This window comes from Thermobia domestica, chromosome 1, assembly GCF_964235325.1.
Source record: "Thermobia domestica chromosome 1, izTheDome1.hap1.1, whole genome shotgun sequence".
NCBI lineage: Eukaryota > Metazoa > Arthropoda > Insecta > Zygentoma > Lepismatidae > Thermobia > Thermobia domestica.
Genome location: NC_137454.1, coordinates 295,210,478 through 295,228,858, shown reverse-complemented (window position 1 = coordinate 295,228,858; position 18,381 = coordinate 295,210,478). Strand labels below are relative to the sequence as shown.

Here is an 18,381-nt window from a genome sequence, read left to right as displayed (position 1 = left end):
CATATTTTAACATTTTTACCCCAAAGAGATTGAAATATTTCGAAAAAACCCAATTAAACCCGAAAAAACCCAATAAAACCCGAAAATACCCGAAAAACCCACATGGGCCCAGGTGGGTTGGGTTTTTTCAAAAATACCCGGGTTTTTTCAAACCCTGACGCTTTTACGATCTAAGAAACGACTATGAAGAATAAGTAAAGCAAAAGAGGGAATTGGAATAAACAAGAGTTGTCAGCGTGAGAGCAGTTACTGATCCACAAATAGTTTATCTGCAAAACCATGATAATATAGTTAAAAAAAAAAGCCCTGCCAGATTTGAAAATATTATGGATTCCAAATACAATCGTAACATGAAATAACTTGCAAAACTACATTTAAGCAATCTTCCGAAACTTCCCGGAAATCCGCTCTAGTACATCTACCTTGATATTGTCTCTTGGAAACTTCTTAAAAACTGCGCTTCTATCTCTTACCCTTCTTTTAAAATCGGAAAAAGTACTTCTGATCATATACTTTAATGTTAAATTTAACACGCGATAATTTTCAAAAGCGCTGACTCAGCTTGATGACTAGGGTATCTTGTTCTTCAATACGAAAAGCTACGTTGGTTAGTCGATATCAATTTTCTGTACAGCTATGGACGGTTTTCAGTGGAAAATGGAAATGGCTCTTACTAAAAAGGTTTTTTGTAAACCTAAAAATGTAAGCTATACGATAACCACGCTACCTGTTAATATGAAACTGAATATGAAGTATATATAAATCAAGCTTTTCATTATGCCATTAGCAAGACGATGATATACAATATAGTAGCCCCGCGCAGCGAGCGGTCCCAGGTTCGATTCTCGGTGAGACTACTCTGTTGAAAATGTGTAAAAGCTTTTTCAAGCCAGTTATCCTGAATGGGGTTTTTCTCATTCACACCAAGCAAATGTTAGGATGATACCTAATATACAGACCGCTTCCTTCCTTTCCCAATCCTTCTCTTCCCTCACATTGTGTGATCCCCGAGGTACACTCATTGTCGCATGTCTATAAATATGTTGTTGGAGGAATATAATTTAATAATGATTTCGCCCGGTATTTCTTATAACGTTAGTATGTGTATAATCGGCAGACATGTGTGTGGTAAATTTCATGTCAAAAGAGCAGTAAATAAGAACAATAAAACGAAAATAAAACGAAAATAAAACTTTCTTGTCCATTTTGCAACATTTTATTTTACTTATTCTAATTTTCGTATTTATAATTCTTTTCCTATGAAAGTAACCACAAAAAAAAAAAAAAAAAAAAAATCCCGATTATACCCATAGTATCAGTGTTAAAAGTACCCTGCAAAATCAATATCAAATTATATTCTTAGAAGAAGACAGTTATAGATATGCGACAATCATTTTGAACATGAGTGTACATCATCTCGTACGTGAGAGGCTAACATGGCTATAGATGCCAAAAGCCCAGAAATCTAATTCCTAATCCTAATCCTAGGTATATAATATAGTTAATGAGATGTAGCCCAAAATCATGATAAAGAGATGGGATCTAAACCACATTTTCAGCTATATCTACAGGGATTGACTCCACATTACCGCACGACGGGCGAGAACGCTTCCCATTTACGAAGCTTCATAATAGGATAAAGACACTGAAAATGAAATGAAATAAAATCTTTCAGTTTAACGTTCCATACTTATGCCCTTCAGGCTAAGGGAGACAATGATTAAAGCAAGTGAATGATGATGAATTAGTGGAATAAGAAAATGGAAGGAAACGGGAGTACCCCCGAGAAAGCCCACGAACACAATGGTGTCCACCACAAACTTACTTGGCCGGAGATAGAACCATGAATCCTACACACTAAAGGTAAGAGCTCTACGACTGAGGCACCGTATCCCCCCCCCCACACACACACAGATAATGATACGGAAGTAAAGAAAAATACGTAGAAACGTATTCATTTGCAGGTGGTAGCCTAAAACGCAATATCATTTTAACCACGCAAATATTAACTTTTAGTATCTTTGTATGTCCGGGTCATTTTTTTTTCCCTTTCCTTTTAATTATGATTTCACCATTATTGTTTCAAACGTCAATTATAAAGTACCACATTTGTAGACATAATAAACATTTTTTTCTTTTTACTTAGTTTTCTATGCCTTCATTATGCTAGAAAAACGTTCAAGGTCACAGATTTCTAGAAGTCCTGCCGGAATACATACATAGGTACGAATTCCATGGAAAAACAGAGAGAAAGAACTGTATACAATATTAAAGTAACTCCATAAAAGATATTCCACATTAGGAAGGTGACACTCAATATTTGAATATATATATTAATCATTCCACCACTTTCGTAAGAAAGTTGAAAAATTCCATAAAAACTCATGGCCCAAAACAAGAATTCGTCCTTCTGTAAAGTTAGTACCCTTTTATGTTCAATATCTAAAAACTTTTCTTAAATTTCGAATGACTGTAAAGATTTTACAGTCATTTAGTTAATATTTAATTTAGTTAATATTGCTCTCACGATGTTCGTTAGTCTATAAGTTACATACACACTATTTATTATTCAATTTTTCTACCAACAATTATGTAAATAAGCAAATGTGCACTACTGTGAAGAGAAAAATACTAAAAATTCATAAACATATGTGTATGTTGTAATTTTTATTGTAGTATAGTTTGAAGTATAGTACAATGTTAAGATTTGTTCAACACAAATGAACCAAGGATACGCAATACAGAAATATTAGCGGGCACACAGTATCACAATAGCATTCGGCATATAGTTTGTACAAGACAAATAACGGATCATGTAGCTACAAACGATGCATGTAGTGTTAAAATTCTGCAAATGTTACTACCTACATTTCTGACTTTATGGTAAGTTTTCAATCCTACGGACTAGATGCAACAATTTTTATATTGAAATATATTTAGGCAGTGTATTAATGATCTGCATGTTGCAGTAAATAAATGCAAAGATAGTAAGATAACATGACACGATGTAAAGCACTGCACAAATACAATACTATAAAAATAGCTTTAAAAAATAAAAACTGCCCCGATTCAAATGATGCATAAAGTAGAGATAGAATGGGCTTTACATATTTCTGTCAAAGAGGTCACACACTGTTCTGTAGGCTTCTTTCAGATTCCGTTTACTATATGAAAAAGTTCTTCACTTAAATATTAGTAGTTATCAAGAAATCATATTAATTCCCATTTGAGTTCGGTACATTCCCGAACATAGGTACACAAACAAACAAACAAACAAAAATAAAAAAGACGACGACGTACATAGTAGCTGGACGCTAACTATTCTAAATGAACTGAAATGAAATGTTAGTTGAACATCCCATTGTTATGACAAGGAGAAACAAGACGGATGATAAATGCAAGTAAATTATTTGGTGAATTGAGGTAGCAAAAGAAACACTAGTTTCGGGATCAAACCTGGGCCCTTCGTGTCAGAACTACCACAGAGCCAACGCTATTTCCACGAATATTTTAAAATACAAAATTTAAATTCTTGTAAGAGGCATTTGATTTAAAGAAGAAAGCAAAAGCATGTTTTACAGCAGATTCACCTCTCGAACCACCTTTTGCTTTGCCCTGCTATTGACGAAAACTGTTATTGGATACCAGGAAAAGGTATTCTAGTTTAAAAGGTAACTAGTATTTAATAGGCGTTAAATCCAACTTTAATGTGTATTATATTCATATACATACATACATACATATATAATGATTCATAGGTCCAACTTTAGTTATTTTCTTAAACAACTACCACAGCTACATCAGGTTACAAAATTTGTACTCTTTCTTCTTTTTTGGGGACAGAGAGAGAGAGAGATGAAGACCAATTTCTTGGGAGTATTAAATCTAGCTCCCATTGGTCTTTTAACGTGCCCTTACCGTAGTAAGGAAAACTTCCACAAATTATGTGGCAACGAGGTTTCTGTGGAAAAGAAACGGGAAATCAGGAGAGGCACTGAGCTTGCGATCAACACGAGTTCAGCAATTCGCAGGACTCTGTTCTGCAGAAATACTCTACATTCAAAAATCAGTCTTGTCCACAAATGGAATAAAAGTCTCTCTTCAGAACAGGATCCTAATCTCTACATCTTCCTCTCTCAAACTTACATCGTAGTATTAAATGTTTTATTTCAACATAACATTGTTTTTCATAATGAAAATATTTCCAATAACCACACATCAACATCTCAACATCATCTGTTAGGTGCACCACAATACTTCTTGTATTATTACAGCGAACTTCTCTGATTCTCTCTATATACATTTTGGAAACTTTTATATACATTAACGATGTCTTTACATCTGCTACAATTCCCATTAATTCCAAAAACATTAATTATATTCCTCACAAAATCCAATATTTTCCGATACATTCTTTAAGGTTTATAAAAACTGGGATATTTGGATAAGGGATCAGTCTTATAGAATCGCCACATAATGTGTGAATGTTTAAACATCAAAAACATTTTCTAATTAATACATCACGACATATAAAGCTACTACTTTACTACCGGTGGAATTAAAGGTACAATGAAATGACGGCGTTGAATGCAAGTATATGAATTCTTAATAGCTACAATTACCTTCCCCTATTGCCTTAACTTCTTCATTTATCTACTACAACTACTATTAACATAAGGTAAATAACAAAAATGAAGAAAAACACATTAAGGAGGGCGTTACATAAATGTAATTGTCGTTTCTCCTTCCTCTCTATATACTTATGTGCAAGTAGAATCCCACTTTCATTAGTAAAGGCAATACATGTCATTTTACTGGAAGTCAAATTTCTCAGATTTTAGAAGGAGAAAATACTATAACCACAGGAAATGAATTTCACTGGATCGGAATTAGTATTAGTACACACTTTACAAGTAATCCACAATAGAAATACGAGAAAGTCGTTTAGAAATAGCACTACTTTGGTTAAAGAAACACTTATCACTTTTAACAGACACACAAATTTTACGAAGGAGCTGGAACTACATAGGGCAGTTTTTAATTCCATGAGCAGTAACCTTAATTTCACTATTTAAAAACTCCTTTAAGCACATTTACCTGAAGCAATTTACACCAAAGTGAAAAACAGAGTAAATATGATTTTCTCATAAGATAAGCATGTTCCCTGATCAATGCTTCAGCTGAAATAGGCAATTTTAAGATTATTTGTTTCCTTGTTCGACACTTTTTCGATAAATAAATCTTCCTGGTTATTCTGAAACGCTTGTCTATAATGAAATTACTGCTGAACTATGGAATATTTCACTTCGATTAATTACCCGTTACACTTATCACTCCACTTTAAAATATAATGTAACTTTAGAAAAAGACCTATTTTTGTTTTAAAATATATTTGAAGTCACCTGAGATCAAAAAAGTTTCGTAATGCGTTACACATGTGGTAACAATAGCTTTATTACTGTCTCCAAACTTATACTATCCTTATGTAGCTATTGTGACAGTGAACAATAAATTTATTCCATAAATACACATGTATTTTATTATTTTGTACCAATGACATTACGTGCTTCCTAATTTACGTAAATAAATTTGTTTTTTATAATAATTTTAGAAGTTATTTATCTGGTGTTTGAAATCAATTTTTCGATTACATTTTGGTTATTGATAGTGAAAAATACACGCGAGATTCAACCTAATAAACCCGACAGCAGACATTAATTTATATACCTAGTGTTCAATTCAAAGATATAATGTGAAAATCAGGAAATAATTTCTTACTCCACTAGGTGTATGAATTAATATCTTTGATAATAATACAATATACTAAGCAACTCAATTTAATATTTATTACTATTTGAAATTTGTAGATTGCCGCTAAATTTTGTTACAATTCCAACAAAATTGCTGAATATTAAGTTACTACTTTTCGTTTTTCGTTAACATAATCACAGAATATTCCAACTGTTTTTATGTGCACGCCTAGGTAGCATCAAAAATGAAATGAAATTTTTGAGTTTTACGTTCCACGGTTATGCCGGTTAGGCTAAAGGAGACGGTGATGATGAGTAATGAATGAAATGGTGGAATGAAGAAAGTGGGAGGACACGGGAGAACCCCGAGGAAACCCACGCACACTGTGTTTGTCCACCAGAAAGTTCACTTGGCAGGGGCTGGGATCGAACCGGGGACCCCAAGCACCAGATAGGTAGCATCAATTTAGCGGCTGCTTCACGTATTTTCTTCAATTACTATACACATTATGCAAATGTAAAAACGTTCTCAACATAATTTGACCTGCAATTTTTCGCTTAAAAAATAATAATAATAAAAAAAAACCTGATCTGAAGATAATTTTGCTCAACAAATTGTGTTTCTGAAATTATACTGATGGATGGCAATACAGCTTTCTCATATTATAATTAGTTGGACAAGTACATGAAAACATGGAAACAGAACCTAAAAATCTCCAATGAGGACATGAAAATTCAAAAGAATCTTATTTTCTGTATTATAAAATCACTACTTAAAAAGAGTGGGTGGACATATTTCGATGAGGCACCACAATTTTCAGTGTCATCTTTAATGAAACGTTTTGTCCGAAAAATATTCATGTACCTGAGGAGAATTTAATAATTTACGCTTACACGCCAGAGTACAAGGAAAATACAATATACGACTTGGAACTAACTTAGGCAAAAGAATAAAATCACTGCCTTCATCAGTCATATTATCTGATTAAGTCTGGAGACAAAGTCTGATGATGGCAATGTTACTGCTGTCTGATGATGGTTATTAACACAAGATTATTAATAAATATATATATATTTGGACAAATTTTGATTCTTTTTCTTAAAATATACATACAAAGGGCGTTCAAGTAAGTTTTGCAAATATGGGTATAATATTGTTATTGGTTTTAATATAATGTTTACCTAAAATTTCAACATTATATTGCAACTAATAACAATATTATAACTATCTGTGAAAAATTTATTGTACGCCTTTTGCAATAGAAAATCTGGTACACTACTGTCCCGTTTAACCGAATCGTTAAAATTAAAGCCTTTACTCTGGTTTTCACGTGCTTCGTAAACAAAAGTACTACCAAAAGATTTTTTGTTTTCCACATTCAGAACAGTTTAGCAGTGTTCTGTCCTAATGATCAGTTTTGAAGATGACATATGTTGAGCGTCTTTTCACACTGAAAATATATCAAATATACAGTATTGTATATATAAAAAAACTGTTATTCCGGTTTAACCGAATTTTCGTTCAACCGAAGCACCACCGATCCTATCAAATTCGGTTAAACAGTACTCTAGTGTAATTCCACTGTGAATGACGGGAACCAAAATTAAATTTATACGTTATCTCCTGTCGATATTCCATTAGTCTGCTGTTTATGTGGACAAAGCTAATTCAATTTACTAGGCATTGGAGAAAGCTTACTGGTTTCATATTACTGGACTTGATGACCTAAAAGGGTCTGGCGCAATCCTATCATGTTTGATGAAAATACGGTGATACCAGGGACATTTTTCAGTTATGTATATTTCCAACCGCCTATGTCTTTACGGCTCTCAATATCTTCTAAGTAGTCTGTATCGAAAATTATCTATAAACATCTCCACTTCTTCTATAAACTTAAAAGTATACAGTATTTCTTTATTTAATAATTTGGAATTATGTACTAACTTACTACGTGTTATTTCTTCGTAATGCTAAGCTGGCAAATTCATTACATGAATGTATTTGTGAAAGTGAATAAAAAAAACCTACCTTTATTGACTTCCATATTATGATAATATTCTTCGACATATTTTTGCACTATAACTCTTCAATTGTTTAGCAAGTAATATTTTATAATTTGATATATTTTGAAGTGGGAAAAAATAGTCATAATAACATGAAAAATTAGTTATATAAGGAAATTTTAAGAATATCTACAACTATAATTTCATCAATTCATTTAAATATGATATATATATTTACAGAAGCACATTACTATCACACTCAGATCCTTTGTCTTTTCCTACTAATAGACTAAAGAGTGCTAACAGAAAATTAATTCACTTATACTACTTATATCTTGCTGCAATCTGACTACCTTGTCTCACACTACTAAAACTTATTGTTTGTATATTATATTATTTTCTTCCCTGTGTCTTTAATAAAACACAAGAAAGAAAATATGGTATCAATTTGGTGACAAAAAAGAAGAAAAAGAAAACTTGGGTCTCAGGCAATCGATCGCATTGCGAATTTCAATGGGTATAAACAATAGTGCGTAAGTTAAACAGTTTAATGAAATCTTTCCCTACTACATAGGTCGAGCATTGTTTCAATGTATGGATAACTAATATATTCTATTTCATTCTTTTCATTTTTCTTAAAGTTTATTTATTTATTTATTTATTTATTTATTTTAACTTTAAAGCTCTCTCAGACCTGAGTATTCACCGTCTGAAATTTACACTGAACACTACATGTGTCTAATGTTCCTATTAAAACTGTTTTAGAAGTTACATAGTAGTAGTAATATACACAAGTAACAAGCTAAAATCTGAACGAACGGCGATAGAATTCAGTGTGAAACAAGCTGAACAGTGTTGTATTTACTCACGTCCTCGCATACTTACATATATGAACTTTTGGGCCAAATTGTGAAACTTGAAATTTCTTTGCGTATATTATGCACGAGGAGCTTCGAAACAATTCAGAAAACAAAATATAGGCCTATACATAGAAACTAAACTTTCCATTCCCTCAAATATAAGAGGACACGGTATCAGCAGTAAACTGAAAATTAGTATTATTTGTAATTACAATGTTTCATACATTATACTTTCAGAACATAAATCTTACAGGTAATTTACACTTACTCCTAATTATTCACCCATAATGTAAATTCCTTGGGCATATTTTGCACCCCTACTTTTACACTTAACTTTTTTTAGTTAAAAAATACGTTAATATACGAAAGTAAATGTAGTTTCATTTATTTATCTGTTCAAATACCACAGAATCATATGTTCTACAATATAGAAAACAAACTCAAATACCCGGCATTAAAAGGCAGCTAAACGAGCATGTATATAAAGTAACTATATACTCGTACAGTCCCGAAACCATTAACAAAAATAATCTGTCCTAGATGGTATCATAAGAAAACAAACATAGAATATAGGACAATACATATGCAAACTGATCTTTTTTATTTTAATAATAATATCTTATTATTATAATAGATCATCAGTAAATTCAAAATTAAAGATTAAAGGTCCCACGAACAAGGCGATACAGGAAACATTATCAAGAACCAAAATATTGGCAGTAAAGTCAGCCACAGAAAAAACACAAAAAACTTATTTCATATGGCTTCAGGAATATTTGTGTTTGGTGCGATGGATTAATAACTGTTGAACAGCCACCAAACTAAGATTACGGAACACTCATACTAGTAAATTAACAACTGTAAGTTACGTAACATAAATGACTCTTAATAACATTTCTTCAACGACGCAACATATATTGTCTATTAATAATCCTTTGAATGATGAAAAAATGTAACTGTGCATTCTACAATATCCCTCCAATTCCATGTGCATTATATCGAAATAGGCAAGGTAATTAAATATTTTATTATTATCATTATTTTCATACAAGAAACTCATTAGACTAACTTAGCAAAATTTCCTCGACTCAGAAAAGCTCACTTCATAAAGGGCTTAGACACATGGACATTGCGGTAACCAATAATCTGTTAACTGCAGTTGTTAATACATGCTTATAATTATTTATCTTCCACAAGAAAGTTATCTTCATTTTCTTGTCACGCGAACACGACTAAGTTATATTTATTTTAGCCATATATTCAAAACATAACTCAGAAAGTTCTTTCCACTCAGAAACTGGAAGTTCCAAGATTCTGCATCAATACAACATTAATGAACTACTATTAATACAGTAATGCTTGAATATTTGACAGGAACCAAAACAAAATAATGTTCTTTCACACTACTTTCATCATTTACATTGCATTAACGGAAACTTTGCAAATTACTTCAAAATTAAGCTCAAACAAAAACTACAGTTCCATTCTCTATTTCACCTATCATTTGTCAAGTTCAAGACGACAAGAATTATAGCTTTCATCTCAAAATTATTAATGTGTTTGACCAAGACATTTATCGAAATGTTTTCCCTGCGAATGCCATAACGAAGTACTACTACTGTCAAATCATACTTGGTATCTGTTGTCAAATCTAGCATAACCTTTGTGGTGCCCTAATAATTGGTGGGCTGAAATAGGATGTATTATTTCGAACGCAAATAATATACAGTTAACTTGGAAATTCACAACACAGAACGTTGCGCCTGTTCAGTTAATAACAGAGTTGCCACAAAATTTTATAGATTATACTTTTTCATTTTCAAAAATCTGAGGCAAGTTTCCAAAGATGGTCAAGATAGTTCACTTTAAGCAAACGCACACAGCTACTCTGTCTTGTCATAATTTGTCTTTCCATGAAAGAGGAATTAAAGGCATTTTTAATTATTTTCCATTTTAATGCTCGGGCTGAAGTTATGGAAGTCGTCCCAAAAATACATTAATAGCGGTGTCGCCTGTCTACACTGTCTGAATAGTGGTGTCCCCTGTCTATACTATGTCAATCTCCTCAGAACAGTTAGTAATATTTATACTTCATTATTATTATTATTAATAATAATAATAATAATAATAATAATAATAATAATAATAATAATAATAATATCTTTACGTTACCAGTTACAACGTTAAAAGAGTATTGGTGTATTGCTTTTCATTAACATCAATTTTTGAATATTATCTCGAAATTTTCAAACAATTAATTAATTTAAACCAACCTAGGTATTTTAGCCTGTATTTTAAATATAAAACTTTTCTGACAATTGCTTTCACACCACTTTTTATCTTGTCACTGTCACAACTGTCACCAATATTACATAATTTCCTACGACTATACGAAAAACAAAAAACATAGTGTAAACACCAAGAATTATAACTGGTGTTGCATGCAAAATAATCATATATATATATATATATATATATATATATATATATATATATATATATATATATTATTCCATGAAAAAGGGTAGGGGGTTCTGCAATACCGTCAAACACTGATATTTTCAAATGTCCTCTACTGACTTTTCAGGTGCCAATACTGAAAGTTCCACAAAATTCTGCAATTTCAGAACTTCAAAAAGTTAGTTAAGAACTGTTAAAATAGAAGTTTGTAACATGTCTCAACCAAGTCAATTACGTGTTGATGAGCATAATGTTTGGAAAATAGACACAACACCCGCAAACAAAAGGAAAAGTTATGAAATATTCAGCATACACAGACAGCTGTCAGAGACAAGTACTGAAATTAAAATCGTGAAAGTCCACTTATGAACAATGTGAATTAAGGCTTTAAGAATTCGTACACTAGAATTAGCTTCATGTAGAATTCAAAATTGGGCAGCCCTAACGCCTCGGTTTATGGACATGATATGAGTCACAAATTTAAATACAGAGAACGTAAGTTCATACCATAATATTAATAGTTTCATTGTATACGACTGTTTTGAGCGGCTTTCCGTAGTCTCATGAATAGCGTGCTCGCTCAGTGCGCATAGCATATGTTTGCAGGTTCTAAATTGGCTCGGATTAGAATGCTTCAGTAAGAAACTAGTGGTCTCATTCCACTTTCATATTAAGCTCCACCTTTCACGATCTCGTTCTACAAGAACATAAATCACAATTCTGCACGCGAAAAATAATTCTGTATCCTTAATTATGTCTAAATTACCTCTTCTCTATGACATTTACTTAACTTTCGTGTTATTTTGCTTCAACAAACCAAGTCTTACTCTATGGTTTTGTGGCAGCTCTGTAATTAGAACCTGATAGTCGTATTGTAAAGTATGTTCTGATAACAAAAATAAAGAACAAATAAATGACAAAACTTGAAAAATAATAAAAAAAAAATATGTTATTACCAGACATGCTATTTTATCTTTCCTTTGTGACCTACTGCGTAAACAAAAACTACAAATAAGCAGGTATTATACATCGCCAAGAAGTATACACAAGGATGATGGTAAATGCATAAAATTCACTTATTTTCAAGAAAGGAGACAAAGTAAAGTATTAATTCTCTATATACGAGACTGTTTCATTGGTCCACACCACCAGCTAACAGTTGGAAAACTTCACATCAATACCTCTGAGCAGAAACGAGGCAATATGCACTATACATACGCAACAAAAACTGTGCAAGCCATAAATGTTCAATGAAATTGGAAGATTCTTTATAGTAAGTAATAATCATTATTGTTTCTACATAACTCAAGTTACATAAAGAAACATAGTACTACCATTGTTAAATTCGACACTCTACTGCTTCATGAAGCACTATTACAACTGTCAACCAACACCTTCTCAAAGAGCACACCTTCAAAAGCCCAATGCTAATATTAATATCGATACAAAAGTACAATCGATACATCAAAGAAATTAAAAAGTACTTAAAAATAAATTCAAAGTTTCGTAACTAACATCATCACCATTACCATCTGCTAAACAGAAAATAAACTTGCCATTACTTAAAAAAAAAAAAAAAAAATCTTCTATTAAAAACTGTCATGTCAATACATAACTGACACAAAATACATTCAACAACAAAATGTATATGCTGCTTAGTTAACTAAAGAAAAGAAATCCTAAATTCCATTAGGACCGAGAAATAAAGCCTCTCACTGGAAACGTACGAGGTTACTTTTGCTCTTTCCACTCTCTCAAATTACTCCAATAATCAATATGTTCATAATAGGGAGTTGACAGATTTGTATAAATGTTTATCTTCTGAAATAAAGTATCTGTATAAACCTATTAAAAATCTTGCTATTCAAAATGTTACTCAAGACTGAGTTTTGCAGATAGCATTAAATCCATTAAGATGACTTGCTATTAACATCACCTTGGGTTAGGGCCAAACCTGAGCTTCTTCCTTCCTAGTAAACATGGACAACGGCTTCACAAAGTGAGTATCCACAGTGCCACAGTGTGGACAAGCTACTTGATGACTGTAGTCAGAATAGAAGTTTAGCCGCTGTTGAGGGTGTAAAATTGGCCTCTGACAACTGTTACACTGTTAAAGACAGAAAATAAGTGAGATCAACAGAAGAGAATTTATTTTCGAATATTTCGCAGTGCATGCAATCAAAATCAAAACTATAGTACGATCTGAGCAGCATCGTTTGGGATAGGACCGTTTACAGACCCAATTATTTAGCTATGTTCACTCTAGAATACGTAAGTTGAATCTGTCGGAACTCACCCGATAATAAATGAACATATTATTTATAATGGTTCTGTATGTTTAAAGTAATATTCTACTTAGGAAAAACTTAAAAACGCCGCTCTTTACTTTTAATAGCAGTTAAAAAACGAGTCAAATGGTTACAGTGGTAAATGTGCAATAAAAAAACAGGTTACAAATCTATGAAGAAAATTGGTCTACAGTGTCCACAAATAAGTAGACAATATAAACAAATCGCAGTTGCAGATTAAAAGATTATAAATTCGAAGTAATGGTTGACTGCTGTTTAGGAGTTGAGTTTAGCGTTAATTTTAAGAACGGGATTATAAGACTAGAACCTACAGTTTAACGTGAATCCGATCCAGAAGAATTCCACTGGGAATCAAACTCTAGTTTCGAAAGCAGTTAACAATAACCATTTAGCCACGAGGAACTCATTATTATTATTATTATTATTATTATTATTATTATTATTATTATTATTATTATTATTATTATTAACAATAATAATAATAAATCTTAAATACTTATAATGGTTCACTAACACAGCCACTGAGTTATTTAGTTATTTAAGTACAACACTACTTTTGACCCAGCCCGTGCTCTAAGTAGCTAAGCACCTACCCCAAGAATAAAACACGTATCTAGTTTATAAAGTCGGCAACAGTAGGGTATTGTTTACTACACCGGAACGTAATCCCGAAGGCACGAGTTCAGCAACCAACGGACTTGCTCTCTTTTTCATTCTTTGAATTTTATTGAAACCGTACATTTAGAGAATATGGTAATAAATAAATAAATAAATAAATAAATAAATAAATAAATAAATAAATAAAAAATAAAAAGAATATTTCTTTCATTCCTTACATAATATACAATTCCTATGAACTAATGTGAATGTATTATTATGAATTATTACATCTAAGAAAGTATTTATTTCGTACGACTTATTTTTATATTCCAGCATCGCAAAATAATATTCTCAGTTGCCTCCAATAATATTATGTAGCTAAGTAAAGTACTACTATTGACCAGTAAGTTGTTAAAATATACAATTTTAAATAAAATTGTGGAGTAAGGAAAGGCGTTACCTATTCATCCGAATAATAACAGCCATTACAATTTCTTTCTTATCAAGGAATCGTAAAGGTAAAAGATGTATTAATGATTTAGTTGATAATGAAACTGAAATGATCATTAGATCTGACGTGACCAAATACTTTATTTTTAAATGTGGAAAGGAACTACCTATTTGTTCACGCACAACATATAAAAGCAAATATCAAATTTCGCTTAGATTTGTAATAGTTCATACTGTAAAATACGCATATCGTGGGATATTTGAAGGCAAACTGGACATTTACTGTACTGGTTAGATAGAACTACACAATAATGAACACATTTACTACGCATTTCGACTGTGCTAGAAACGCCATGATCATTAGAACGCAACTGGCTGAATAACAAGGAAGTTTGAAAAAGCAAAATGTGATCAGTTCGAAGACTCTGGTACGTAGACAATATTTTTAATCACACGCATGGCGGTTCTTAGACTGGCGAATATACTACGTAATTAGTAGGATAGATGATGGTCGTTCACAGAAGTAGCACCCAATAAAGACAACTATATCATAGTATTACAGATGGATTGATACCAGGCAACAGGAAAAATTAGTAGCTAGCTAGACTGGAGCATGGATGAAGGATATTGTTTATTGTATTCAGAAGACTACACAAAGGTGTATATCCTATTCTACATAACACGCCCAGAAGAAGCACTATTTACAGTGATGCTACAGATACGACTGAGAGTAGAATGAAGGCACAATTTTCTGATAAGAAAAAAACTTTATTAGGAAGCATTACTAAAAATGGTTGATAGATCAGTGAGATGTTTTCGTCTCAAGGAATCATGTTAGAGATACAAATAGAGTTCCTGATAATGGAATACACTACTACCGAGTATAACCAGTACTGGTTACTGATATGAAGTAACCTATACCCATCAGTAGCTCTTCCGTGATACTACTGATCTCGAGCTTGCGTTTATGAACGATTAACACCACTAAGCACATTATGCTGTTGGAAAGAAAACACCGTGCAGATAAATTTGCTGGGATACTATATTGTGATACAACTCCTTGCGGCATGATTACATCTTTAAGATGTGCACCATCTAAAGACAGAGGAGTGGACAAAAACCTGTCGACACAATTTTACAGTTCCTTTTAGCGTTACTGAGTCCTGATTAGCATTGATGAGTTTCGTTCTACTAAGTCTCTAGATTTCTATACGAATTATTTATAGCTTTCTGCTACGTTATGCAAAGCTTTTTCAAAATAAAACCGAGGAAGTATATTTTCTTCACTGTATCTCTGTACACACAGGAATTTATAACGTTGAAATGGAACAGTACGGGCAGGCATTACATGTATCATTATCATGGGTGATCCTATTATTTAATATAAACAATTTTTCTTCTATCTTAGCAGTGTTAACTTAAGAATTTCTTCTATGCAGGTCTTCACACAGTGTTTGCAAGTTGTGTATATGCAAAATTTCCTATGTTTAGGTTCCATATTCAGGGTGATCCAGTAAGAAGGTACAGGTAAAAACTTGATTGATTTTTATCTTGCTACATACATTGTGTTACGCCACACTATCCTTCCGTACTTACATTTTCTAGTTTATAACGAAACTTTCAGATACGCAGATGAACACTACAATTTTGTTGCCTATTCTATTCTTATGTAGATGCCTATTGCTACGCTTGCCTATTCTTATGTAATATAAATTATATTTTATATGTGAAGGTTTTCAATCAAGCCACGACGTTTACTGAGTTTTTGCTGTATTTCGTGCCTAATTAGTGCAGTACGAACATTTACCACGAATTGATTATCTTTTCTTTCAAATAAACCGGTCCACTATAATACTGACACTATACCCGCAGTAACAGTGATCACTCACGAAGATACTAGCAAGTTTCGTATCATGGTTGTGACGGAGCCACATGTGGGGTCTACATAGTTATCAATACTCATGAGGAATAAAGTATTAACGAAAACACAAATATGAAAAAAGTTTGAACAACAGAGTATCCGAAAATCTAATTATTAATCGAAAAGTACATCAGAGTGAAATATTGTACGAAACTTTTAGACCTGTGTCAAGCAGATCACGTTTTTAAATCTTTCTTTGTAGAACTCTCCACTCCAAAAAACTTCGAAATTTCTGGCTAGAAATTATGGCAACTACATTCTGAGATATCAAGAACATACTGAGGGCAGATTATCACTGCTTATTTTTTTTCTTTCTTTCTCGAAATACGTACAGGAAAAGTAGCATTCTTCATATGTTTTGGGGTCCAAATCAAAAATGACATTGATTTTAAGATTAGCCTTTGTCTCTATGTTCTACTGTGTATCTAAAAAGTGATGCAACACTAACTACAGTAACTTTTAAACTATTAACATATACTTCCTAGAGATATATCGCGTCCTCGTGGAATTATGGCTATTAATGTCAATAAGAATCCTGGGATGAAAAAAAAAAAAAAAAATTGTTAATGGTACTATTTGTCAAGCAAAAGATTTGTGGAACATGGAACCAAAATTACGGGTCAGCATACGCTCATCTAAATGCCAGCATTGAAAACTGCAATTTAAGAATAAGTGAAAGAAATTTAAGACATGTGGAGTGATGCTATATTAGGACAAGTCTTCCGTTCAGTGGTTGTGTTGTGATAGTTGCCGTTCATGCCGTTGCCTTTGAACAGCTTGATTATCCGACTTGTTTCTACTTAGTTTCAAAACTGAAGCAGTATCTCCGAGAACATATCTTTAGGGATGATAATCCATTATGGATGATGTCGTTGTATAGTTTCAACAGCAAGACCAACATTTCTCCCAATATAAAACAGAAGTTCTGAAGCGCCATGAAACAAAATGTTTTGAAAGGACTAACTTGAAGCTTTTTTTCTCTCTCTCTCCTTAGTAACTATAAGATCATACTAAAGGCCTTTGGTATTTTCTTAAGTCATTTTACAACTAGGCAATAACGTGAGCTTTTTAGTAGTCAAAAATGATCTTATTAATTTTAATATAAAATTAACTTATACAATTACTTCAAGTGACTCATAAGAGCCTTTGAATGTACTAGTTCAAATATATTTACTTTAAATATTCATAACGTGATCTTTAAAAAGTGAACCAGGTAAATTAACGGAAAGAGTATTTTGAAAAATCCATAGTAATCAAAATTCTAATGTTTTTCAGGTTCTCTTAGACACACATTAAACCCAGACATACTGCAGGTGAAAACGTTACAGCTGCTAGTATAAGGGATAAATAACCATACATAAAAATAACCATAGTGTTTTATTTTTTTCTTTAAACTATTTTAATTGAAAAAAATCACAGAATTTACATTAGTTGCGCACAGCTTTTATTCTGATTAAGTGATCACACTTCTGCATAATTAAACTACTTGACAGTTGAAAGATTACTGTTTCAATACTTGAGTTTAGAATTTCTTTAAGAAACGACCTGAAATGAATCGATATAGCTCCGTCATTTAGTATCCAGTCAATTAATATAATTTTTACATATACATCAGTATATCAGATTGATATACCAGCAAAATATTGCCACAATGTACACTCATGTCCAAAATGATTGTCGCATATCTATAACTGTCTTCTTGTAAGAATATAATTTGATAATCATTTTGCAGGGTACTTTTAATACTGATACTATGTGTATAATCGGGAAAGTTTATTTGTGGTAACTTTCACAGGAGAAGAATTATAAATACGAAAATTAGAATAAGTAAAACAAAATGTTGCTAAATGGACAAGAAAGTGATTTTCGTTGTCTTGTTCTTATTTATTGCTCTTTTAACATGAAATTTACCACAAACACGTCTTTGCCGATTATACACATACTAACATTATAAGAAATACAGGGCGAATTCGTTATCAAATTATATTCCGACAACAACATATTTATAGACATGCGACAATAATTTT

The 18,381-nt window shown here is 32.2% G+C and overlaps 1 protein-coding gene across 1 annotated transcript in view; it reads right to left on the bottom strand.

Annotated features, from left to right (window-relative positions):
* Positions 1–2,648: 2,648 nt before the first annotated feature.
* The window catches only part of heca (hdc homolog, cell cycle regulator), a 75,911-nt gene continuing 60,178 nt past the window's right edge, over positions 2,649–18,381 (bottom strand). The window contains exon 5 of the mRNA XM_081726828.1: positions 2,649–13,181. Within this exon, the coding sequence (XP_081582954.1) occupies positions 13,017–13,181 (165 nt within the window). The 3' untranslated portion in view covers positions 2,649–13,016. The remainder of the gene's footprint in view (positions 13,182–18,381) is intronic.